Source organism: Anolis carolinensis, chromosome 6 (assembly GCF_035594765.1).
Source record: "Anolis carolinensis isolate JA03-04 chromosome 6, rAnoCar3.1.pri, whole genome shotgun sequence".
NCBI lineage: Eukaryota > Metazoa > Chordata > Lepidosauria > Squamata > Dactyloidae > Anolis > Anolis carolinensis.
The window spans coordinates 69,849,019-69,875,184 of record NC_085846.1 but is presented as its reverse complement, the minus strand read 5'-3'; the positions used below and the strand labels follow the sequence as shown (position 1 = coordinate 69,875,184).

Genomic DNA, 26,166 nt, shown 5'->3' with positions numbered 1-26,166 from the left:
TGTCCATGTGTTGGGAATGCTTGGATTGTGTCCTACTGCATAGTAGAAAGGGTTGGGCTGGATGGCCCTTAGGGGTCTCTCCAAACTCTTGTGCCTGTCCTCTGGGCCGAGTGCGTTGCTAGGAGACCAAGTGGGCGGAGCTTAGCCCTCTAACTGGCAGCAATTGGATAAAAGCAATTATTCCTCTCCCTCTAATTATGACTTTATTTTTCTTTTCTTTTTGTTGTATCAACCTAGAGCCGTGGATGATGGGTTGTGTTGTCAAATTTCGAGGTTGGGGGGCCTGAATTTTTGTTGTTTTGTCCGCTGCCCTGATGCCATCACTCTTTTATATATATAGATTAATCTTATGAAAGCATTTTCCCCTGAAATATTTGTTAAACTCTCCTACAGATATACATGGCTTAAAATATTGAAGGGGGAATGCACACACACAAACATAGAGAGAGGGGTGGATTTGCAAACGTTTCAGGGGGAAATGCATATGTGAAATTAGTATCTATAATTATAGATCTATATCTAGCTCTGCATTGTTTATATAAGCATTGAATATTTGCCTGTTACTATGTTGGAAGCCGGCCTGAGTCCCCATGGGGAGATAGGGTGGGATCCAAATGAAGTTTTATTGTTGTTGTTGTTGTTGTTGTTGTTGTTGTTGTTGTTGTTATTATTAGGTTATTGTTGATACCATATTGTTTTTGTTGCCCCTTCTTTTCCACTTATAGAGCTAGTTTATTGTTTTTCTTTGAAATAGGGTAAATATTCAAAAACATTTAACCTAATGATGCCTCAATCAATAAAATTTTATTGGTACAGTAGAGTTCCGGTTAACCGACTTCCGGTTAACCGACACTCCATATTATCCGACGTCCCAGGCCCCTTGGGAGGCGCTCATGCACGTTGCTAGGTAGCTTGCTATCTACCTAGCAACGCACACAGGCACCTCCCAAGAGGCAGGGCGGCGAGCAGAGAAGCGCCCGTTCGCGTTGCTAGGTAGATAGCAAGCTACCTAGCAACGTGCACAGGCGCTTCGCTAAGCCGAGTGCTCGCTGCTCTGCCCCTTGGGAGGCACCTGTGCGCGTTGCTAGGTAGATAGCAAGCTATCTAGCAACGCGCACAGGCGCTTCCCAAGGGGCGGAGCGGTGAGCACTCGGCTTAAGAATCACCCCTGAGCGTTGTTAGGTAGCTTGTTATCTACCTAGCAACGCACACGGGCACCTCCCAAGAGGCGGAGCAGAAACGCTCCTGCGCATTGCTAGGTAGCTTGCTATCTACCTAGCAACGGGCACGGAACACTTCCTTCAACCGGCTTGCTGGATAATAGGGCCTCCCTATTATCCGTCAGATCCAGTTATTCGACATTCGGCCCGCCCGTTTATGTCGAATAACCGGGACTCTACTGTATCTATTTTTATTTTGAAATTTACTCGTAGCTGCTGCATTTCCCACCCTCGGCTAATACTCGAGTCAATAAGTTATCCCAGTAAGAAAAAATAGGTTAAAAAAAAAAGGAACCCACATACATCCCGTGAGTTAAAACTATGACTTCCCATTGTCCTCTTTAGGGTAATTGTTTTTCCTTGCATTTTTCAACTGTTGTTTGTTCCAGTTTTTATTCCATTATTACCGTTTATACATCAGATAGATTTATAATGAGTGGTGTTCCTCTACTCTGAATAAATTCTTTAAAGCACGACCAGTCTGGTTTTTTTTTTTTTTGGTTGCGTTTCTTAGTTTCTGTGTCAAACAGTCCATCTGTATTAAGCCAAACATTTTCAAGGTCCAATCATCTGGGGATGGTATTTTCTCCAGTTTCCACACTTTGGCTAAGACGAGTCTTGCTGCCGTGCACATAAGGAAAAACATTTTGTCTTGATTTACAGTTAGTTTTACATTTGTTAAGCTGAACAGGTACAGGTCTGGTGTTAAGGCGAAATTGATTTTTAATATTTTTTGTGACATCTGTCTTTCCAGAACTTTTTAACTTTTTTACATGTCCACCATTGATGGAAGAAAGTGCCAATTTCCTTTTTGCATTTCCAACATTTATTGGACATTCTTTTGTTAAATTTTGCAATCTTGGCAGGCGTATGGTACCACCAAAATTGCATTTTGTACCAGTTTTCACGTATGTCAATTGCGGTGGAGAATTTTAGTTTTTTGTTCAAGATTTCTTCCCACTGATTTATTCTAATATTGTGTCCAAAATCCTGTGCCCATTTTATTTGACAGTCTTTGATCTGTTCATCCTCTGTGTTCCATTGAAGTAGTTGTTGGTATATTGTTCTTATAATTTTTTTCTCCTTCTTCATTACTAGTTCCCATAGACCTTGTTCTATGAATGGTTTCTTTTCTTTTTGATTTCGCCAGCTTCTAAAACTGGCAAAACTAATGGGATTCCTTACAGATCAATAGTGTTTATTACAAAATCTAAAAATGTTTAAAAGAAATGATAATTTACTGTATGTGCAGAATCCTGATTTGCTCCTGGTTCTGATTTGGAGTTGAATTGGAATGTTCTATCATTTGTTTTTATTTATTGTCCAGATGTTGTACAACACAGGATTTTTAAAACTGAGAATCGTGATACTTTTTACAGCAGGATAACTGATAAATTATTTAAACTTGCATCTCTTCATTAACACCTTGAAGCATTGTGTATTGGCTAAATAGTAGACATGACGCCATATGACTCAAGGGGAATCAGAATGGAGGAATTATCAGAAATAGACAGAGAACAATAGGAACATTCAGAATCCAGGACAATAACATCTTAAAATAGAATGACTATCTGGGGCATAAGGATTGCTTTCATGCATAAAAATCTAGAGTCATTCCAGATGAACCCATACTCAAACGTACCAATGGATATCACTGTTCCTTTGTATTTCTTTGCTATAGGACTTCATAACACAAATCAGCTGTTCACTAATGGATAGGATAGGCAGCCATGAGTCTTCCAGATGTTGTTGGATTGCTACTCATATCAGTCCTACTCGAAAATATCTAGTGCTGGAGTTGCTGGTAGTTCCTGTCTAATAACATTGCAAGGACTATGGTTGCCCATTTCCACTTTGATGAATCAGAATATCAATTTTAAAGGATGGCTTCTTTCTTTAGCTTCTGCCAACCTAGCAGTTCGAAAACATGCAAATGTGAGTAGATCAATAGGTACCGCTCCGGCGGGAAGGTAACGGCGTTCCATGCAGTCATGCCAGCCACATGACCTTGGAGGTGTCTACGGACAACGCCGGCTCTTCGGCTTAGAAATGGAGATGAGCACCAACCCCCAGAGTCGGACACGACTGGACTAACGTCAGGGGAAAACCTTTACCTTTACCTTTAGCCCATACAGGCAGTTCTGGCAGTGGGATTTCAAAAGTTGTAGTAGTAGTTGCCATGCAATAGCTCAAAACCATGAACTTCATAGAGTTTCCTAGGCCAGTTCCTCCCTCTGAAATATAATCTAAAGCACTTCTTCTTAAACTATGGATCTCAGCCTCAAATGGAATTCCTTTTGCTCAATGTTGAGGTCACAAAAAAGTTGGCGATAGTAAAAGGTTTCTAAATGCCACTCATTAACTCAAATCTGATAGCAACAATTTGAAGTGTTTATAGTGGACTCTGTGGGAAATGATTCAGCTGTTCCCCATAAAAAGGAAAACCATTAGCAAATGCTGGTTTTATTTTTATATACCTACTAGCTGTGCCCTGCCACGCATTGCTGTGGCCCATTGGAATTGCACTGAATAGCTTTGCTGTTTCAAAGTCTGGCTGCTTTGTATATAGGGACCTCCTTTGTTGGGCTGGTTGAATGGGACGGAGTGGCCTGATGCTTTCTAAACCTGAGGGTGTTCTATGTAGGGGAAATCTTGGTTGGGCAGGTTGAAGAGCAGTGAATAGTCTCAGTGCAGCAGGTATGAATGTTGGTATTAGTTAACTTGATTATTATTGAATGGGTTTGCCGCTCCCAAGCCTGGCTGCTTCCTGGTTGAGGGAATCCTTTGTTGGGAGGTGTCACGTGAGCTTGATGTTTTCCTGTCTGGAATTCCCTTATCTTCTGAGTGTTATTGTAGAGATGATATTGTACCTGAGGGTGTTCCATGTAGGGGAAATCTTGGTTGGGCAGGTTGAAGAGCAGTGAATAGTCTCAGTGTAGTAGGTATGAATGTTGGTATTAGTTAACTTGATTAGTATTGAATGGGTTTGCCGCTCCCAAGCCTGGCTGCTTCCTGGTTGAGGGAATCCTTTGTTGGGAGGTGTCACGTGAGCTTGATGTTTTCCTGTCTGGAATTCCCTTATCTTCTGAGTGTTATTGTAGAGATGATATTGTACCTGAGGGTGTTCCATGTAGGGGAAATCTTGGTTGGGCAGGTTGAAGAGCAGTGAATAGTCTCAGTGTAGTAGGTATGAATGTTGGTATTAGTTAACTTGATTAGTATTGAATGGGCTTGCCGCTCCCAAGCCTGGCTGTTTCCTGGCTGAGGGAATGCTTTGTTGGGAGGTGTCAGGTGGGCTTGATATTTTCCTATCTGGAATTCCCTTGTCTTGTGAGTGTTACTTAGTGTCGCAATTTTAGAGATTATATTGTTCTGTATTCTTATTAGATCAGAGTAATTATTACATATTATATGTATATTCTTATATTATTGTTATATTATCTGTTTAGAACCGGAGGTAGGAAAGCTGGGCCCCCCAAAAGCAGTGAAGGGAAGGGGAAGGGCGGTGGGGGGGGACGGAGGAAAGCCGCAGTCCCCAAAAGTGGTGAAGGCAAGGTTCGGTCAGTGGGGGGGAGGGAGGAAAGTTGCGGTCCCCCAAAGCGGGGAAGGCAAGGTGAGGGGCGGTGGGGGGAGAGGGAAGAAAGGTGTGGTCCTCAAAAGTTCCCTTCCCTCCCTCGAAGTCCTCAAAAGTTCCCTTCCCTCCCTCAAAGTTTTTTGTAGTCCGCAGTTTGTGGTCCGTTTCCCTTGGTGAGGACCATGAGGGCCACCATTTCTCACAGACCTTGCTCTTGAAGTGTGAGGTCCTCTCTTCAGGTGCAGCGGTTTCCCTGTTGTTGTTCCTTATTCAGCGGTGGGGAGGGGGGGGGGAAGGTGTGGAGCCGAAAAGCGGTGAGGAGAGGAGAGAAGAGGAGGAGAGGTAGGAGAGGCACCTGGGAGGGTTGAAACCTTGTCGTTGAGGGTCTCTGGTTGAGGGGTGGGTGGGGGCTGTTCTGTCTTCACGTGGGGCCCATTTTGGCGCAGGCGCACATGGTATATTCCGGTTTTTGTTGTTTTTTAGGCCCTGTGGAGGTTTGTGAGGTGATATTTTGTGGTTTCAACCTCGAGGCATGGATGATGGATTGTGTTGTGAAATTTTGAGGTTGGGGGGTGTTTAGCTTTGTTGTTTTGCTCGGTGCCAGGATTCCATCACTCTTTTATATATATAGATATACCTGGGGTCACGTAAAACGTTCTTAGGTGGAAAAGGATTGTGAGTAGAAAAGCTTTAAGTAGCCCTGGTCTGTAGCACCTGATATTTTCTGGTGATCCCCCAACCAACTGAAAATCAGGTAGTAGGCTAATGTTGGTAGGACGAGCCAATTGTACCCTTGTTTCCTTTGCAAACTGCTCTAAAAATACATGAATAAGAAATTGCAAGCTGTTCTTGATCAGTAGGCAGCCCTTTCCACCTCAGCTCCTATGTTCTCCTTGACTGAGCTGTTAAATTGCATAGACAATGCATGCTTAAGGATTATACTGAAATTGTAATTTAAAGCTGGTCTGATGGGCCATTTATACATGTTGTCTAGCCAAAGACATTTGGGAGGCACAGCATACATTAATTTATTCATCCCAAGATAGCTGGTGGCAGAGGAGCTCACAAGGACCAAGCTTGCTAGTTTTAAGCTGTTGTTACAAGGTCTTGCTATATCATAGCTCTTTAAGTGTGAATTTGCACTAAGACTGGTGTGGCATTTTATCTGCGAATAGGCAGCTCTTCTAAAATGGTTTCTAATTCTTCAGGCTTTTCTCAGGTTTTATATTCTGAATGTAGAGAGTAAAAGGTCAAGTAAACGTTGTACAGAGTTGACCAGAAAGACCTTTGAACAACATCATTCTTAGTCTAGTTTAGGCAGAGAAAGAAAAGCATTTTCAGGCACAAATCTGATAAAATAAATGGGGATTCGGTAGATTAGCACTTCTTCAAGTACCATTGATTCTTTGGGTATACTCTAAGTATAGCTAACAATTGCATTGAGGTTAAAAGTTTTATGTATGTTGACAGCAGAGATATTTTCATGAGCAATCATTTTACTGAGTATTTGTCTAGTTCAATGATGGGCAACCTTTTGCGCTTGGTGTGTCAAAATTCACAAAAAAACCTAGCATGACTTGGGTGGTGTGTCACTTCGAGAAAAAAACCCATAATTTCGCAATATCTATAGTTTAAATAACAAAAATATATAATTGTAATATATAACTGTATTTAATAAATCAAAAACTATTTACTGCCATTATTTCCATGTACAACAATCTATGGTACCTCTTGCAGTTTCCACACTGATTTCTCTTTATTCTAGTTTCAATGTAGTCATGAATAATGAATAATAAAATAATAATATAATAGTAATAAAATGATAACATACTACAAATATATATATATATATATATATATATATATATATATATATATATATAAAAATGTAATGTGCATAATTCCCATGGAGTAAACAACAAAAACACTGGACCAAATCACACCGAATTTAGCCACAAAAGACATAGTCATCCAATCCATCTGCATGTGGCAGTATGTCAGCAAAAATGGCTAGGCGTGTCAGTGTTGACACGTGTGTCATAGGTTGGCCATCACTGGTCTAGTTTGCAACAGTCTACCAGCTCTAACACAAACTTCAATGAATGGATTTCACTATAGCAGCTCTCCTCCAATCTAGTGTCCTTCATATGTTTGGACTATAGATCCTATCATTCTACAGCCAAAATGCAGATGATGGGGATTGTAATCTAAATATCTGGAGAGGACACCCAAGTTGCATTTCAGAGATGGGCAATCTTATGTTAATTGAAAATAAGACATAATTAAACTGACTTTAGTCTAAATCCAGTTGCTAAACCTATCTAGGGTAGATTTGCTACATAAATTAATAAATTAATAAATACCCTAAAGGCATCAGGTCCTATCTGATCTTGGAAGCAAAGCAAGATCAGCCTTGGTTAGCATTTGAATGGGAGGCTATATTTCAGAGGAAAAGACTGGTATTTCTTGTCTAAGGCTGGATCAGCAGTGCCCTATGTAAAGAAGTATGAATTTTAGTTTACAGATGTCATGTTTAACTGTGTTTTAAAAGTCATGTTTAACTGTGTTTTAAAAGAGTCAGTATTTCAGTTACTCTGCTCTCATGAGTGGTTGCCATAGAAACATGTGTGGAGCCAACTGTCATTTGGCAGAAGAGAGTTTGAAAAGAAAGTCAGTCAGTCCGTGGTCAGAGAACCACAGGGAAGGTTGATTTTAGAGTCCGTGCCCTTATGAGGTACTGGGAAGACTGATTCTGGTTGAAGGGATCAGGGTGGCTCAAATGTTTGATTTTGAGTGAATTTTAATAATAAGTTTGGTGACTTATTTTAAAGTAACCTGTTTCCAGATAAGGAACAGATAGGCTGTGATTGAAATTCATAGGGTGGCTGCAATTTAGAGCAGTAAAGAAAGAAGTGACATTTTAGGAAGTTTGAATCACCTCATTCTGTTATTGCAACTGTTAATCTAAGTGCCTCAAACAAGAAGAGAAGTTATTGTAACCATTAAGCTTGTGCCTGAATAAACTTGTTATTGTTCTCTCAAACATCTCATTCTCTGTCATATACACACACATCAAGAAGAAAGAAGAAGAAAGAAAAACCAAGATTTAAAAGTCTCCTTTCTTAGTAGCCAGTGGCTAAATCTTCCAATAGTGGTGGCAAGAGTTGATAATCCCCTTAACATTTGGTGGCAGCATTATAAGAACATTTTTATATTGGTGGCAGCGGATATATAATATAAATATAATTAATTAATAGGAACTCCTCCACATCTCCGCAATCGGTGTCAGAGGTGGGATTTTTGGAAGGATTTCTCCCCCTTTCTGACATCGCCACACCCTATATCCCAGTTTATCTGCTTATCCCAGATTATATGGCAAGGTAGACTCATATAATCCTGTTCAAAGCAGATAATCTGACATCAGATCCTGGGATATAGGACAGTGTAGATCCAGCTTTAGAAAGCTCCAGCGTCTTCTAAGGTGGCAATTATCTGACTACAAATTGTATAATGATGATTATACTGCTGAAAAATGATAAATATATAGCCCTATGAGATTCTTGAGGTTGCCTTAAATCGACAGGTAACTTGAAGGCACATACACACAAGCACATTTTCTAAGATCTATTTCTGTTATGACTGTCATTTAGGTTTAAGCCCTTAATAAGTGTGGATTATTGACTGCTCTTCCTTCTACTAATTTGTCAAGATTGACCAGTGCTAAATAGTTACATATCTCATTATAGGCCCAGCTGGAAGCTCAGAAAGCAACACAGGATTTCCAGAGAGCCACAGAAGTGCTACGGGCTGCAAAGGAGACTATTTCCCTGGCTGAGCAGAGGCTGCTGGAAGATGACAAGCGTCAGTTTGATTCTGCCTGGCAGGAGATGCTTAATCATGCCACTCAAAGGGTAAGATTTGTTGCTTATCTTGGGAAAAGCTGTCCTTTGGTTTCTATCTTTTCCTGTTGAAGTTGAACATTCTTGAGAGTTTTGTGAAGGAGATGAACCTTACAGAATACTGTGTGCCATGTGTTGTTGACCAGGCTCTGACTTTGCAGTAATCCATCAGGAATTCCATCAAAAAAGAATTTGTGGTCAGTCATATAGGTTACTTCATACAGCATTTGGTCTGTTCTTGTCACATACATGGTATTAAAGGAACTCCATAAAGCCATCTTAGAAGATGCAAAAGAGAGCACAGGGGATTCTTTGTTAGATTTAATCTATTAAAAGACCACACTTTGGTTTATGTCATGTTTTAGATCATTTTCCCCTTGTACTTCTGTAAAATTTAGTAGGACGGTGGTTATTGCCTTTGTTTGTCAGTACTTTCTTATGATCCCCAACATCATTTAGGATTATAGACAAGTTCAGAATTGTCTTACATTTTTGTGGACTTCATGACCTGTGTTCCAGGATAAAATAGTGGTCTCTTTATGGTTTTTGGGTTATATACATAGGAGTCAGGCATTGTTCTGCATTTCCAAGTTATGATTGATTAAATTTTAGACAGATAGACAAGGGTATCTCCCTAATACAATTAAGTTTTTCTAAAAATGAAGTCTTAATTTAGCAGAGTCAGTATGGTGTAGTGATTGAGCTACACTATGTATCAAATTCAAAAAAAAATCTGCTCATGGCTTGGAAGTATTATTTCCTGTTTAATTGTGCGGTACTGTATATACTTGAGTATCAGTTGAAAATTTCAGCCCCTTTTTAGGGATGAAAAAGCCCTCCTCGAGTGAGGGTCTTGGCCTGCTTATACTCGAGTGATCACTCGAGTCCTGGCCGGCTTATATTCAGGTCGGCTTATACTCGAGTATATAGGTAATCAGAGTTGGACAGTCTTATCTTATTAAAGTATTATTAAATTACAGTTTTATGTAAATATTCAAAAACATTTAACCTACCTCAGTGATGCCTCTATTAATGTAATTTTGTTGATATCTGATTTTATCTATATATATAAAAGCGTGATGGAATCAGGGCACCGGACAAAACAACAAAACTACAGGCCACCCAACCTTGAAATTTGACAACACAACCCATCATCCACGGCTCTAGGTTGATACAACAAAAAGAAAAGAAAAATAAAGTCCTAATTAGAGGGAGAGCAATAATTGTTTTTATCCAATTGCTGCCAGTTAAGAGGGCTAAGCTCCACACATAGACCCCCTCTATCCTCACGACTTTCATAGTACACAAACAACTAAATGCATACTAAACATAAAGACAACCATACAACACACATTCAATACCACCACTACGTCAACAATTTCTCACCAACACCACCAGACAACGCCACAGTAACGCGTGGCTGGGCACAGCTAGTTTATTTTTTTAAATTTACCAGTAGCTGCTGCATTTCCCACTACCATCTTATACTCGAGTCAATACATTTTCCCAGATTTGTGGTAAAATTAGGTGCCCCAGCTTATATTCGGGTCAGCTTATACTCGAGTATATAGGGTACTTACTTTGAAAGTAATTGTTATACTCCAGAAACTTCAGTTTTGTGGCTGCCACAAACTATGTTGAATTAGTTGAGACTCTAATGAGATATTCATGTGCTGCAGGATGTCCCGCAAAAACAAAGATTTTGCAGTTTAATAAACGTTTCCCATGTTTTTTTATAATATAACTAGCTGTGCCCGGCCACGCGTTGCTGTGGCGAAGTATGGTGGTATGGAAAATAAAGTATTGAGGAATTGGTGGTAGTTAAGGTAAAGAGTAAAGGTTTTCTCCTGACATTAAGTCCAGTTGTGTCCGACTGCACACTGAAGTGGATTATATGGCAGTGTGGAGTCAAGATAATCCAGTTCAAAGCGGGTAATATAAGATTATAAATGGGTAATATAGCTGTGTGGAAGGGCCTTGAGTCTACACTGCCATATAATCCAGTTCAAATATGATCTGTATTTTATAGGCAGTGTGGAAGAGGCCTAAGTGAGGCCTAACTCTGCCTGTCCCCTGGGCTGAGTGGGTTGATAGTAGACCAAGTGGGCGGAGCTTAGCCTTTTAACTGGCAGCAATTGGATAAAAACAATTATTCATCTTCCTCTAATTAGGACTTTATTTTTCTTTTCTTTTTGTTGTATAAACGTAGAGGCATGGATGAGGGGTTGTGCTGCCAAGTTTAGTGTTTCTGGGATGTGTAGTTTTGTAGTTTTGTCCTAGGCCGAAATTTCATTACCCTGTTATATATATAGATCAGTTAGGAACTGACATGTATTTCCCAGGAGCAAAAATCGTGTTACATAGTGTTGTAGCTTAGCTATGGAAACCCACTGGGTGACTTTGAGTAAGTCACACTCTCTCAGCATCAGAGGAAGGCGAAGGTGCAAATCCCTCTCTGAATAAATTTTCCCAAGAAAATCCTTGATAGTTTCACTGTAGGGTTGCCAAGCTGACGGCCAAAACAACAGTTATCTAAGCACTTAGGACTTTGACAGAACAACATTAATTATGTTTATCACCAGCTTCCAAATTTTGTTCTGTGTTGTGTCTGTGTTGAGAAGTTGGGACTATATTGCTGTTAAAAATATACTCAAGCTCAGTGTAAAGTAGTTTGAAACTGCTTCAACTCAAACCCATTTTTTATTTCTTCTTCTTTTAAAGGTCATGGAGGCAGAGCAGACGAAAACCAGAAGTGAGCTGGTCCACAAGGAGACAGCAGCCAAGTATAATGCTGCCATGGGCAGAATGAAGCAGTTGGAGAAGAAACTGAAAAGATCTATAAATAAATCTAAGTATGTGCAGCCGCTTTGTAGATATAGGTCAAATTCTTACCTGCATATATTAGAGAATGATGCATGTGTGAAGAGAGGGAGTGAGTGAGTGGGTAGGGAACTGGGAGAGAAAGAAAGAGATTACCGTATATACTTGAGTATAAGCCGACCCGAATATAAGCCGAGGCACCTAATTTTACCACAAAAAAACTGGGAAAACATTGACTCCAGTATAAGCCGAGGGTGGTAAATTTCAGAAATAAAAATAGATACCAATAAAATTACATTAATTGAGGCATCAGTAGGTTAAATGTTTTTGAATATTTACATAAATCTCAAATTTAAGGTAAGACTGTCCAACTCTGATCAAATCATTTTTCTCATCTTCTTCAATGTAAATGTGCTTATGTATCCTTTTAATAATAATAGAGTAAAATAATACATGTAATAATAATAATAATAATAATAATAATAACAAATACAGGAAAATAATAAATGCAACAACAACAACAAGAAGAACAACAACAACAACACAGTAGAGTCTCATTTATCCAACATAAACGGGCCGGCAGAATGTTGGATAAGCGAATATGTTGGATAATAAGGAGGCATTAAGGAAAAGCCTATTAAACATCAAATTAGGTTATGATTTTACAAATGAAGCACCAAAACATCATGTTAGACAACAAATTTGGCAGAAAAAGTAGTTCAACACGCAGTAATGCTATGTGGTAATTACTGTATTTATGAATTTAGCACCAAAATATCACGATATATTGAAAACATTGACTACAAAAATGTGTTGGATAATCCAGAACGTTGGATAAGTGAGTGTTGGATAAGTGAGACTCTACTGTAATAATAATAATAAGATCAGAGTGAAATAATAAATTCATTAATAATAATAATAGAGTAAAATAAATGTAATAGTAGCAACAATAATAGGGAAAAATAATAAATGTACCATATATTCTTGAGTATAAACTGACCCAAATATAAGCCAACCAGGACCCTCACCCGAGTATAAGCTGAGGGGGGCTTTTTCAGTCTTAAAAAGAGGGCTGAAAAACTAGGCTTATACTTGAGTATATACAGTATATGATATTACATGAGAGGAGGGCTTTTAAAGGCTTTTGGTCATATAGATGAAGAACTCATAACTTAAACTTATATGTCTGTTGTCCTTGACCAAAGATTCTTCTCTATGTTATATCTTCTAATTTCTGGAAATCTTTTTGCCACTTTTTCTATAGAGTTGGATCACAATAAAACACAGAATTGAGTCTTCTCAAGGACAGGGGAATCATTATGCATACTTAACACTCTTTGTTAGGAAGTTGTTCAGGAAATATGGGACAAATTGTGGTCAAGACATGACGCTGGCTATGACATCCTTCTATGGAAAACAGAAGAGGAAATGAATAATTAATATTGGAATTCTTTTATCTTTGAATAGATACCTTAGTTCAGTAGAGTCTTGTTTATCCGGCCTTTGCTTATCCGGCATTCTGTCATATCCAACGCTCTTATCCAACATCCCTCTTTTCCTCCAGCATTAAAGGAGCATTCCCCAACTCTCTCTCCATTCCCAATATGTGAAAAAGGCAAGACAAGAAGGAAGAAGAGGGAGGAAAGGGGGAAAAGAGCCAGGGCCGGAAGCATCCTTCTTCTTCCCTCTGTGATTTCCATGCTTCTCTTCCGCATCCGAGAACTTCCTGCTGGGCCGCTCTAGCCCCAAGATGTTGCCTTGCCTTACCCTGAGTCCCTGTTGTTATAATCTAGGTGTTTAGCACAGTTCTGTCAAAAGTTGGTGCCAAAGACAAGAAAACTGGGAGGGATGGAGAGACAATGCAGAAGGTAGCTGACAAATATGGCATTGGATGAGTAACAGCAGGAGACTCCGTATTATCCGACATTTTCGTTTATCCGACCTTCGGATAAGCAAGACTCTACTGCAGGGGTCCCCAAACGTTTTAAATAGGGGGCCAGTTCACGGCCCTGCAGACCGTTGGAGGGCCAGACTATAGTTTTACAAAAACTGTGAACAAATTCCTATGCACACTGCACATACCTTATTTTGAAGTAAACAAACAAAACGGGAAAAAATACAGCCTCAATGTTGTTAATCATCATCATCATATCATCACCATAATCATAATAAAAATAATAAAGAGGGTTGGAAGAGACCCCTTGGGCCATTTAGTCCAACCCCCTTCTGCCTTTGTGCTCCAAGAGCACAAGCAAAGCACCCCTGACAGATGGCCTCCCAGCTTCAGTATTGTTAATAATAATAATAATGTGGAGAAGTCATAGTTGTTATATTTAATTTTAACTGTTAGAGTATGTATTTGTGTTTAGTTGACACCATAGTTTAAACAGAAGCCATCTTGTTTCAATCCACAGTAGTGCTGTTACCAAGGAGACAGAGCTGACTAGCTCACCAGAGGGAGAAGTGGGCGGAGCCAAGAAAAGGAAAAAGTGGGAGTTTTTTAAAAGAAGCCAGAGAGTGCGTGGCTGGAGGCTTTTCAGTCAAGAAGGGCTGAGGAGACAGGCCTGGCCAAAATCTTTAGTCAAGGCAGACTAAAGGGAGCCTAGTCAAGATCTCTAGTTGGGAAGGACTATTGATCAGGAATTTGATCGGTAATAGATCAAATTAAAGGCTTTTATTGTAGTTGGGACATTGTTCACTAAGGAGCTCAGCTGAGGTTAGAGTTTGCTACAATTTATATCATCAGTAGGAGAGTGAGAGTGGAATTACACCAGAGACTACTGTTGTGGTGGTTATAAGAGTTATTAAACCACTTGTTTATCTAAAGTTCCATAAGTAAATCAATCAACCTGCAACATAAGCTTTGTACGCAATAAACTTGTTGTTCTTTGTTAACAACTGACTCATTTAATCTCATCTGCATCTGTGGAGCCAAATTTCATTGGTGATACTTCAAAAGCCTCATGTTGGTGGCAGTTACCTTAATAAATCACCTAATTGGGGAAGAGTAATAGTCACAGTTACCTCAGAAAGGGAACAACAACACAGAGACAGAGGCTGGGATCTTGAAATAAAGATCACCCCCTGTAATCCTTCCCCTCATATAAAGGTGATATATATATAATATAGAGGGATTAAAGGATTCAAAAATCCCCTCAGCAGTGGAAACAGCATTTACAATTTGCTTTGACACCATTACAATTGGCTTGAGTCTTCCCAATTGGCTTTAGCACCATCACAATTGGTGGCAGCATCGGGATTGAGTCTTCGTAATTAGATTAAACCATCCCAAGTGAAGTAACATCTGCGCAGATAATAATAATAATAATAATAATAATAATAATAATAATAATAATACATCACACAGTCCTAAACGCTTGGGAAGTGTTTGACTTGTGATTTTGTGATATGAAATCCAGCATATCTATCTTATTTGCTGCGTTATACTGTGTCTTTGTGTCAATAATAATAATAATAATAATAATAATAATAATAATTATTATTATTATTATTATTTATCCACCACCGCGGGGGCCGGATAAATGGCTTTGATGGGCCGCATGTGGCCCCCGAGCCTTAGTTTGGGGACCCCTGCTCTACTGTATAGGAAACCCTGAAACATTTAACATTGGAATCCAGGAGAGATATTTCTCTTGCATATTAGTAGATTGATTTGCTAATAAATAATAATAACACCAACCCTTTTTTTCTGTACTTTCTCCCCAGGCCTTACTTTGAACTCAAGGCAAAATACTATGTACAGCTAGAGGTATGTGTCAATAACAATTTTCAGCAAAGATTTAAAACTTGAAATACATATATCGCAAATCAGTATTATGATTGTTTGATTTTAGAGACGAAATTTGGACCACTAATGGCAAATAGTCAGGATGGCTTTATGCTACTCGCTGTTATGACAGGCTATGTGCCCTTGTTTATCAGTTGCTGGAGAGATGAGGAAGAAGCACTGTTTTTCCATAGGCAATTGGCTTGTTTTTATTTATTTCTTGTCATTATTTTATGAGCCACCTTGGGTTCCACTTTAGGAGAAAAACAGTATATAAATGAAACAAATAAACAAGGCACTTTGTGAGGTTCTAAAGTTAATATATCTTCACCCCATATGCGAGCTCTGAATCACAAATATTACACTATGTAATACTATTTTTGTTCCTAGGTTATAAATGTCATTTCCTAATTGGTTCTATTATAAAAACATGGAAAAAGTTTATTAAACTGCTAAAGCTTTGATTTTGTGGGACATCTGCAACACGTTTTGCTATAGTTTTTCGATGAATATCTCACAGAGTCTCAACCAATTCAACATGGTTTGTGGCAGCCACAAAACCGAAGTATAATAACTACTTTCAAACTAAGCACCGCACAGTTAAACAGGAAATAACATTTTCAAATCAGGAACAGATTTTATTTCAATTTTAGTTACATAGTGTTATAAAAGCAAGGCAATAACAGTAAGCTGTTTGTCTGGGAGAGGGTTTATTGGGAGCAGTCAGAAATCCATGGACTGAGTTATTTGTCCCATGACCTTTAGAATCCAATCCTTACATGAGATCCATGCACATAATGCTTCAGTAGAAATTAGTCTTAACTTTGACTGAATCAGATTTTTGAATGGATTGAAGTTCTATGCTTATTGTCTCAAAAACAAATATCACATTTTATTACCCTAAAAAGTTTCTATTTAAGCAGTGTATGTCTTACAATAAGGTTGAAGCTACCTCTTTGCGAAGTTTATATTAATAAGACTCAATATAAGCAGTGTGTCTCTCTTAGTAAGAATGTATTTTGCTTCATTAGCAATTGAAAAAGACGGTGGACGATCTGCAAGCAAAACTGTCTTTGGCAAAGGGCGAATACAAAACAGCACTGAAAAACCTAGAAATGATCTCTGATGAGATCCATGAGAGGAGACGAACTTCCTCCATGGGCCCCAGAGGGTGCGGTGTGGGCGCTGAAGGCAGCAATACTTCGGTGGAAGACCTTTCAACATGCAAATTGGAGCCAGATAATATCTCAAGTAAGTAGAAGTAAAATGTGCAGAGTTTGGAATAGGTCTGCAAAACATTTCTGGAATTTCCACATATTTTCCTGTCTCAAGTCCTTCCAGGGATAGGGCTATGGTTCTCTGCCACAATAGATTTCACAACACTGCACTGCAACAAAGATCCCAAACTCAAAAAGAAGAAAAAAACCCATAAATAATAATAAGTAAAGGTAAAGGTTTTCCCCTGACGTGAAGTCCAGTCGTGACCGACTCTGGGAGTTGGTGCTCATCTCCATTTCTAAGCCGAAGAGCCGGCGTTGTCCGTAGACACCTCCAAGGTCATGTGGCCGGCATGACTGCATGGAGCGTTGTTATAATATATTATTATATAATATATTATATAATTATATAATTATATAATTAATAATAATAATAATAATAATAATAATAATAATAATAATAACTGACGAAAAACAACAGAAAAAACTCAGCCGCTATCAGGACCTCAAGATTGAACTTCAAAGACTCTGGCAGAAACCAGTGCAGGTGGTCCCGGTGGTGATGGGCACATTGGGTGCCGTGCCAAAAGATCTCAGCTGGCATTTGGAAACAATAGGCCAGGGGTCCTCAAACTTTTAAAGCAGAGGGCCGGACCACAATCCTTCAGACTGTTGAGGGGCAGAATTACCATTTGGGGAAAAAACCCGAACAAATTCCTATGCACACTGCACATACCTTATTTGCAGTGCAAAACAACAATAACAATGAAAGAACAATACAATATTTAAAAATGAAACTAATTTTAACCAACATAAACCTATCAGGATTTCAATAGGAAGTGTGGGCCTGCTTCTGGCCAATGAGATAGTCAGGTTAATTAGGATTGTTGTCGTTGTGTGTCTTCAAGTCATTTCAGACTTTGGGCGAGCTTAAGTCCAAAATTATTTATTTATTCATTTACTACATTTATTTACTACATTTATATCCCACCCTAATCACCCCGAAGGGAACTCAGAGCAGCTGTATGTACATACAGTATATTATATTATATTAGCATAGCACAATATTAGCATTATATATTACTATATTGAACTATATCACTATACTGTAATATTATATGTAATATATAACATATAATTAATATTATATTGTATTATTATTAGTATTATATTGTATAAAATGATAATATTATTATCAATATCATATGTATATACAATATATTATATTATTAAAATGGATATAAAATATTATATTATAAATGAGGGCAGGGGCCCGGTAAATGACCTTGGAGGGCCTCATCCGGCCCCCGGGCCTTAGTTTGGGGACACCTGCAATAGGCATTGACAAAATTACGATCTGCCAACTGCAAAAAGCCACCTTACTGGGATCTGCGCGCATTATCCGAAAATACATCACACAGTCCTAAACACTTGGGAAGTGTTCGACTTGTGATTTTGTGAAACGAAATCCAGCATATCTATCTTGTTTGCTGTGTCATACAATAAAATAATAATAATAACAACAACTTTATTTTTGTATCCCCCTCCATCTCCCAGAAGAGACTCAGGGCGGCTCACATGGGGAACAAGCCCAACAACAGAAGTCAAAACACAGATCAATAGAATTAAAACATTGTAACAAGATAAAACACATCAATATTAAATTAAATCCTAGACAATAATAATATCTAAATATTCAGAGGGTAAAATTGTATGGAACTTTGAATAGGGCTCCTGGGTGGTATACGGACAATCAGGGATAAGGGCGGAGGAGCAGTCTCAATTAAACACTAAAAACCTAAAAGGTGAGGAGCAGTGATAAAGTGCAATAATGCTCACTGCACATGTCTTATTTGTAGTGCAAAAAACCCCCCAAAACCCAGCAACAACTACTTATTTATTTATTTACTACATTTATACCCCACCCTCTCTCACCCCGAAGGAGACTCAGAGCGGCTTACAAGTTGCATGTACATACAATATATTATATTATTAGCATAGTACAATATTAGCATTATATATTACTATATTGCACTATACCACTATACCGTATTATTATTAGTAATATTACATTTAATATATAATATATAATTAATATTATTATATTATATAATATTATTATATTGTATTATTATTATTAGCCACCCTGAGTCCCCTATTGGGTGAGAAGGGCGGGGGTAGAAATACTGTAATAAATAAATAAATAAATATTATATTGTATTACATTATAATATTATCAATATTATATGTATACACTATATTATTTAATTACAATATATTATACTAGCTGTGCCCGGCCACACGTTGCTGTGGCAAAGTGGTGGTGGTATTGGTTAAAAATTGTTGTGTAATTTTTATTTGACATTATTTGTATTTTTTTAATTAATTTTATTGTAAGTTATCTTTTTATTTATTATATTTTATTATTTTCTTGTATTATTTTTAGTTATTTTCTGTTATTATAGTATTTTATTGTATTAATCTTTTAGTGTTTTTTATTATTTTTAGTGTTTTTTATTACTTTTTATTGGGTTGCTAGGAGACCAAATTGGAGGAGCTTAGCCTTCTAACTGGCAGCAATTGGATAAAAGCAATTATTCCTCTCTCTAATTAGGACTTTATTTTTCTATTCTTTTTGTTGTATCAACCTAGAGGCGTGGATGATGGGTTGTGTTGTCAAATTTCGAGGTTGGGGGGCCTGTAGTTTTGCTGTTTTGTCGGTCGCCATGATGCCATCACTCTTTTATAAATATAGATTATTACCATATGATTCATTTACAATATTTCATTTACAATATTGGTAAATGAAAAAACAATACAATATTTAAAAATGAAAATAATTTTAGCCAACATACTGTAAACTTGTCAGGATTTCAGTGGGAAATGTGCGCCTGCTTCTGGCCAATTAGATAATCAAGTAGGATTGCTGTTGTTGTGCCTTCAAGTCATTTCAGACTTTGGGCAAGCCTAAGTCTAAAACTGAAGGCGGGGGCCAGGTAAATGGCCTTGGAGGGCCCCCGGGCCTTAGTTTGGGGACCCCTGATTTAGGGCTTCATAGGTGATAACCTGCACCTTGAATTGGGCCCGGAAATGTATCTGTAGCCAGTGGAGCTGCTTGAACAAGAGGCTTGACCACTCTCTGTAACTTGCTCCAGTTATTAGTCTGGCCGCTGATCTTCGTACCAACTGTAGATTCTGAGCCGTCTTCAGAGGCAGCACCACGTAGAGTGCATTGCAGTAATCCATTCTGGAGGTAACTAAGGTCACCATGGCCAAGTCAGACTTCATGAGTCTGGCGATGCCAATGCTGTTAAAGTCATAACAGCTTAGTACTATATAACGGGTGCAAAATATTTGGTCCTCCATGTGTTTTAGACTCCAACTCCTAGAAGTCCTGACATTTGGCCAATCAACCCGAGACTCCTGGAGGACCAAGAGTAGGGAACCACTACTGTGGATGAAGCATTTACTCCTAACTAGCAGCTTTGCCTATTAAAATGCATGAAAATGGCAACCGGAAAAATGGGATCCCAAAGAAGCCTTGAGATCCCATGTCATTAATGAATAAATAACAGCTAAAAGCTGTTCCCCCTTTCCTGTAGTGCAATATGTGACTGAATTGGAAATGGCTGGTTACTTGTTACCTATAGTAAAGGTAAAGGCTTTTCCCTGACGTTAAGTCCAGTTGTGACCGACTCTGGGGGTTGGTGCTCATGTCCATTTCTAAGCCAAAGAGCCGGCGTTGTCCATAGACACCTCCAAGGTCATGTGGCTGGCATGACTGCATGGAGTGCTGTTACCTTCCCACTGGAGCGGTACCTATTGATCTACTCACATTTGCATGTTTTTGAACTGTTAGGTTGGCAGGAGCTGGGGCTAACAGTGGGCGCTCATTCCGCTCCCGGGATTTGAACCTGGGACCTTTTGGTCCGCAAGTTCAGCAGCTCAGCGCTTTAACACACTGTGCCACCAGGGCCCCCCACTTGTTACCTATACCAATTCCTTATTGTCACACTGACTGGTGCTTGTGAAGTTCAACAATAATAGGGAAGAAGGCTTCAGATTTCCCAGTCCCTTATTGTTTTACATCTGTTGCTCATGCCCGCTTTTGGTCTAAAACTATTTAGTTGCTTGTGATTTCCTCTTTTTTTTCCATCATTTTAAAAATTTATTTGTTATGCAATGCTTTTGACACGAAATAAATAAATAAATAAATAAATAATCTGTTGCTGTGGATTTTAAGACTGTCCCTGGTGATATCAAAGTGGTGAGAACACATAATCCTCAACAGTGATTTGACACTATGCGAGATCAATGCAGCTATCTTTAGAGCTGGCCTTTGATAATAGTGAAAAATCAGCTTGTTTTTAATGAGAGTTGCCATGGGTATATTTCAAAGAGTGTGTGTAATTATGATGATGGGGGGCAGAATCCATAAACTAGTGGCATCATCAAAGCGATACGCACTAGATGTCAGGGGAATAGCGTTGTTAATGAAGTTTTCTCTCAATGTTGCACACAGTGGCTTCAGAAGTGTTTGAGGACGACAACTGCAGCAGCGTTGTATCTGAAGAGGATTCTGAAACCCAGTCTGTGTCCAGCTTCAGTTCTGGTCCCACGAGCCCTTTTGATATGCCGACTCAGTTCCTTCCTGTGGCACGACCTAGAAGCTTGGATCTGTCCAGTCCCGTCTCACTCTCTGAATTTGGCGTATTCCCTTTATTAGGACCTCGCAGTGAATGTAGTGGGGCTTCTTCTCCTGAATGCGAAATTGAAAGAGGTGAGTTGAACTGAAGAGGTTCATTATGTTTTCTGTGTTGAGTCACTAGGTTAAGGTTTGCAGAGAAAACCACCAATATCACAATGACCTTCTAAGGGATAGGTAAAGTTTTCCCCTGACGTTAAGTCCAGTTGTGACTGACTCGGGGTTGGTGCTCATCTCCATTTCTAAGCCGAAGAGCCGGCGTTGTCCGTAGACACCTCCAAGATCATGTGGCTGGCATCACTGCATGGTGCGCTGTTACCTTCCCCCCGGAGCGGTACCTATTGATCTACTCACATTTGCATGTTTTCAAATTGCTAGGTTGGCAGAAGCCGGAACTAACAGCGGGTGCTCATTCCGCTCCCCGGATTTGAACCTGGGACCTTTCGGTCTGCAAGTTCAGCAGCTCAGTGCTTTAACACACTGACCCTCAGTATGATAGAATGCAACTTCCCAAATCTCTTGTATTTCATTTTGATAGCAATGGCTGATATAAATCCTGATCTAACATCTTGAGAAGCACATATTTCCCTGCCCTGATTCATGTAAATTTACGGTATGACTAAGATATAGCTGAGAATCTTTACATATAATCTGTGTAAAAGTAGGATCTTTTCATGCAAAGTTGATTCCACACTTTCTGGGATTAATGAGATGGCTCTGGATTGGGTTCAGATTTAGTTATCCTAAATTGGTACAGTAGAGTTCCGGTTATTCGACATAAACGGGCGGGCCGAATGTCGAATAACTGGATCTGATGGATAATAGGGAGGGCCTATTATCCAGCAAGCCGGTTGAAGGAAGTGCCCCGTGCACGTTGCTAGGTAGATAGCAAGCTATCTAGCAACGCGCAGGGGCGCTTCTGCCCTGCCTCTTGGGAGGCGCCCGTGCGCGTTGCTAGGTAGATAACAAGCTACCTAACAACGCTCAGGGGTGCTTCTTAAGCCGAGTGCTCACCGCTCCGCCCCTTGGGAAGTGCCCGTGCGTGTTGCTAGGTAGATAGCAAGCTACCTAGCAATGCGCACAGGCGCCTCCCAAGGGGCAGAGCAGCGAGCACTCGGCTTAGCAAAGCGCCCGTGCACGTTGCTAGGTAGCTTGCTATCTACCTAGCAACGTGCACAGGCGCTTCTCTGCTCACTGCCCTGCCTCTTGGGAGCGTTGCTAGGTAGATAGCAAGCTACCTAGCAACGTGCATGAACGCCTCCCAAGGGGCCTGGGATGTCGAATAATACGGAGTGTCGGTTAACCGGAAGTCGGTTAACCGGAACTCTACTGTACTTTTCAATCCATGTTCATGATTTTTCATAATTCAGAAAGACTTAACCACTCCATTTCATCTTCACAGGCGACAGGGCTGAAGGCGCAGAGAACAAGACACTTGACAAAATGAATAAGAACAGGAGTAGCAACGGCTCTTCTTCTAGTGGCCCAATGTTGGACAACAGGATGAAGCGACTCTCCCTCCAATGCCTGAAAGTCAAAGATGGGATTTGTCCCGACAGAAAAACAGTACAGATTGGATGAAATTTATGATCCTTCTTTCAGCGAATGAGAATTCTAACTTATTTATACACAAACATCTTCTGGATGTCAGGAGGACATTGTGCCAATAACAAATATATGCCAAATCTCTTGAGTATTTACTCTTTAAGACTGCACTAAGTTACATCAGTGTTGAGGGCTGAAGTGTGTGTGTTTTGAAAAATAAGTGACAGATGTTGACCACATACATCATCAACCGTGCTTGTACTGCACACTTCATATATCTTTGTAGCAGTTTGGCAGAAGCAATAACTTGTATTGTGCCACTTGAGCACAGAGGCCACGCCAAATGTTTGAGAGGCGCAGCCAATTGCCATTTTGTGAGCTGAGCTGCTGTTCAGACATTCTAGAATTCCAAAGTGCCAGTGGCATATCTTTTTAAATACCTTGATCTTTCACTGTATTATGTTTTGGGGTTATAAAACAAAGCTCTTGCATGTAATTGAGCCTAGAAACATCTGCTCTTTCTCTAGAGCTAATGAGTGGTAAATTAAACTTCAGTGGTAGCATAAATGGATAAGTATTGGTGCACATGCAATTGGGGGGAGGGCAGGTTAACATGATGATGAACCCAGTGTGTATATTGGAAGTTCTTATCAAGGACACCTTTTCCAGCACTTTTAAAGTGATGACTGTAGGATATGGTGTCAATCACTAGGCATGGTTAGGAAAAGTTACATTTATCCCTTGGCCTACCAAGTAAAAGTGGTGAGGTGTGCATGAAAGGTGGCATATCTGCGAGTTAGGACTGAAGAATGGTTGAATACTTTCTAATATCTTTGTCGGGTGTCATGTATAATGTATTTGGACTCATTAAAAGGGACGTATACATGTAAGCATCCCTTAAGCAAAAAGCTAAATGAGACTGGAGGGTTGAAGCATGCTTCAGTAGCAGCTGTTAGGCAGTAGAGAAGTCTGGTAGTTACACTAAGAATAGTTAAAATAGGCTTTTTTGCTTTGATAGTATTTCTGAAAATGGCATATGCCATCCCTAATAAGCTTATTTATTTTCTGGATGTTTATTGCCTCACGTTTTGTTTGGTTTAGTTTTGTCACATTTCCCCTCTATTATGTAACTTATACATCTATTCTGGAAACAACTGTAAAAAAAATCCTCTCACACTACAGTAAACATCTCCTATCCCCCTTTTAATTTTGTCTACATGTGTAATATGGTTACATTAAGTGTTTTAAATGCTTTTAGGAAAAAAACTTTGATAAATGTGTTTTCTGAGTTATACACCTACCTTTCATTAGTTTGCTTGGCTTACATTTCAGCAGAGGAGGTGAAAGCTGTGAGTGCCAAATGGAATGGTAAAATAAAGAGAAAAGTAGAAGTCTTTGGTGCGGTGTCTTTGTTCTTAAAAAGGTAAAGGTTTCCCCTGACGTTAGGTCCAGTCATGTCTGACTCTGGGGGTTGGTGCTCATCTCCATTTCTAAGCCAAAGAGCCGGCGTTGTCTGTAGACCCCTCCATGTGGCCGGCATGACTGCATGGAGCGCCGTTACATTCCTGCTGGAGCGGTACCTATTAATCTACTCACATTTGCATGTTTTCAAATGCTAGGTTGGCAGGAGCTGGGGCTAACAGCGAGCGCTCATTCCGCTCCCGGGATTTGAACCTGGCACCTTTCGATCCGCAAGTTCAGCAGCTCAGTGCTTTAACACACTGTGCCACACACTGTTCTAGGGAAGCTAGAGAAAAAGAAATGTGAGGTGCTGAAGTGTGCTGCTTTGGTACTTTAGTGCAAATGAAAGTGCAATCCTCAGGCCACATTATTTCAAATCATTATGGTATCTCAGAGCTTAAAGGATTGATCTGCCAATTAATAAGTGCCCTGGTATTTAGCAAACATACATTTGAAAGAGCCACTGGCTTAACACAGACACTTTCCTCATCCTCTTGTTACTGTATTAACCAGCTTGTCAGAGTTTAAATATATGTTGAAATTCAAACTTTCTCAAATTGGTTTGCTGTAAGGAGAGCCTTAAAAGATAAATTAAAAGCAGCAGTTGCTTTTAGGTTTCTACTTACTTGTCAGTCCAAGCAGCAGCTTTAACTTTCATCTTACTAATTACCTGGCAAAGCAGATAAGCTGCCAGTTACTGTCAAGTACACAGCGTGAGTCGATTCCCCTGAGCCCAAGTGGTCCATTACTGAAGAGCAATTACAAGGCATCTGATTTTAATTTTCTTTTCAAAGGCAGCTATAATTCAAGATTATCCCAAAAGGAGAGCTTTCTTGTTGCTGCATGATAATGTGGCAGTAACAACACTGAGCCTGTGCATCTGCCGTCCTAAGATCAAAAGCAACACTTCAGTTCTATTTTTAAACAACACAGGCATAATGCAAAGGCAGAGGTGTCTAAAGGAAACAAATGGTATGGTTTCTATGTACAAATAGGATATGAATGAAGCTTCCTCCCAACCTTGCTTTTGTTCAGCGGAGCCCACATGCAAAATAAAGATTTATTTTCCCCACTATGAGCAAGGATAGAAAAAGCTTTGGAGTAGAGTATATATAACTTTCAAATTTGGTACAAACCAGGAGGTTAGATTTTTACAAGGGGAAAAGGTTTTCTGCCTAAGGACATCTGGGCTACAATTTCCACACAGTGCAGGATGTCTGTCCCATGCCTGCTGGAAATGAAAGTAATACCAATAGTGTTCAATAATGTCGAACTTGTAATTGACTTATGACAACCCTATTATGAAAAAAGAACCTCCAAGACTAATTAAATGCTAATCAACGTGATTAATTACAACATTCACACTTGCCTCCAACAGACAAGAGTTCTTTCTCCCATCTGGACCTTCCACAGATATCTAAACCTCCCTTTCTTAGTTTCCAATATACCTCACAACCTCTGAGGATGCCTGCCATAGATGTGGGTAAAATGTCAGAAGAGAATGCTTCTGGAACATGGCCATACAGCCCGGAAAACACACAACAACCCACTGAAACCCACTGCTTGATTTGGACAAAACACACTCTCAGAATTAGAAAAGCCATAGGAAATCTGTTTGAATTTTTTCCCCCTAGAAATTCTTCTGATAGGATCACAGCAAATCATAATGTAATCAAAGACACATAGCAACAATAGCAAATGAGTTAGGGAGTTTTAGGAACTTTCATTTTAGGAAATGTCAGGAGAGAATGCTTCTGGAACATGGCCTGGAAAACTCACAGCAACCCAGTGATTCCGGCCATCCAGTAAGACACTTTACTATTCAATGTCTTACATGCTTAGGGTTGTGTAAATTAGTCCTTTTTATTCTACTGCCTTTTACTTTACCAAGCATTATCATCTTTTTTGCAAGCCATAGCCTCAGTATAATTGTCTTGG

General features: G+C 39.5%; 1 protein-coding gene across 1 annotated transcript in view; it reads left to right on the top strand.

Moving 5' to 3' along the window:
* sh3bp5 (SH3 domain binding protein 5) overlaps positions 1 to 24,158 on the top strand; it is an 80,615-nt gene extending 56,457 nt beyond the window's left edge. The window contains exons 4-9 of the mRNA XM_003222201.4: positions 8,541 to 8,705; positions 11,415 to 11,545; positions 15,240 to 15,282; positions 16,332 to 16,551; positions 21,040 to 21,297; positions 22,625 to 24,158. Of these exons, the coding sequence (XP_003222249.4) occupies positions 8,541 to 8,705; positions 11,415 to 11,545; positions 15,240 to 15,282; positions 16,332 to 16,551; positions 21,040 to 21,297; positions 22,625 to 22,803 (996 nt within the window). The 3' untranslated portion in view covers positions 22,804 to 24,158. The remainder of the gene's footprint in view (positions 1 to 8,540; positions 8,706 to 11,414; positions 11,546 to 15,239; positions 15,283 to 16,331; positions 16,552 to 21,039; positions 21,298 to 22,624) is intronic.
* The last annotated feature ends 2,008 nt before the right edge of the window (positions 24,159 to 26,166 follow it).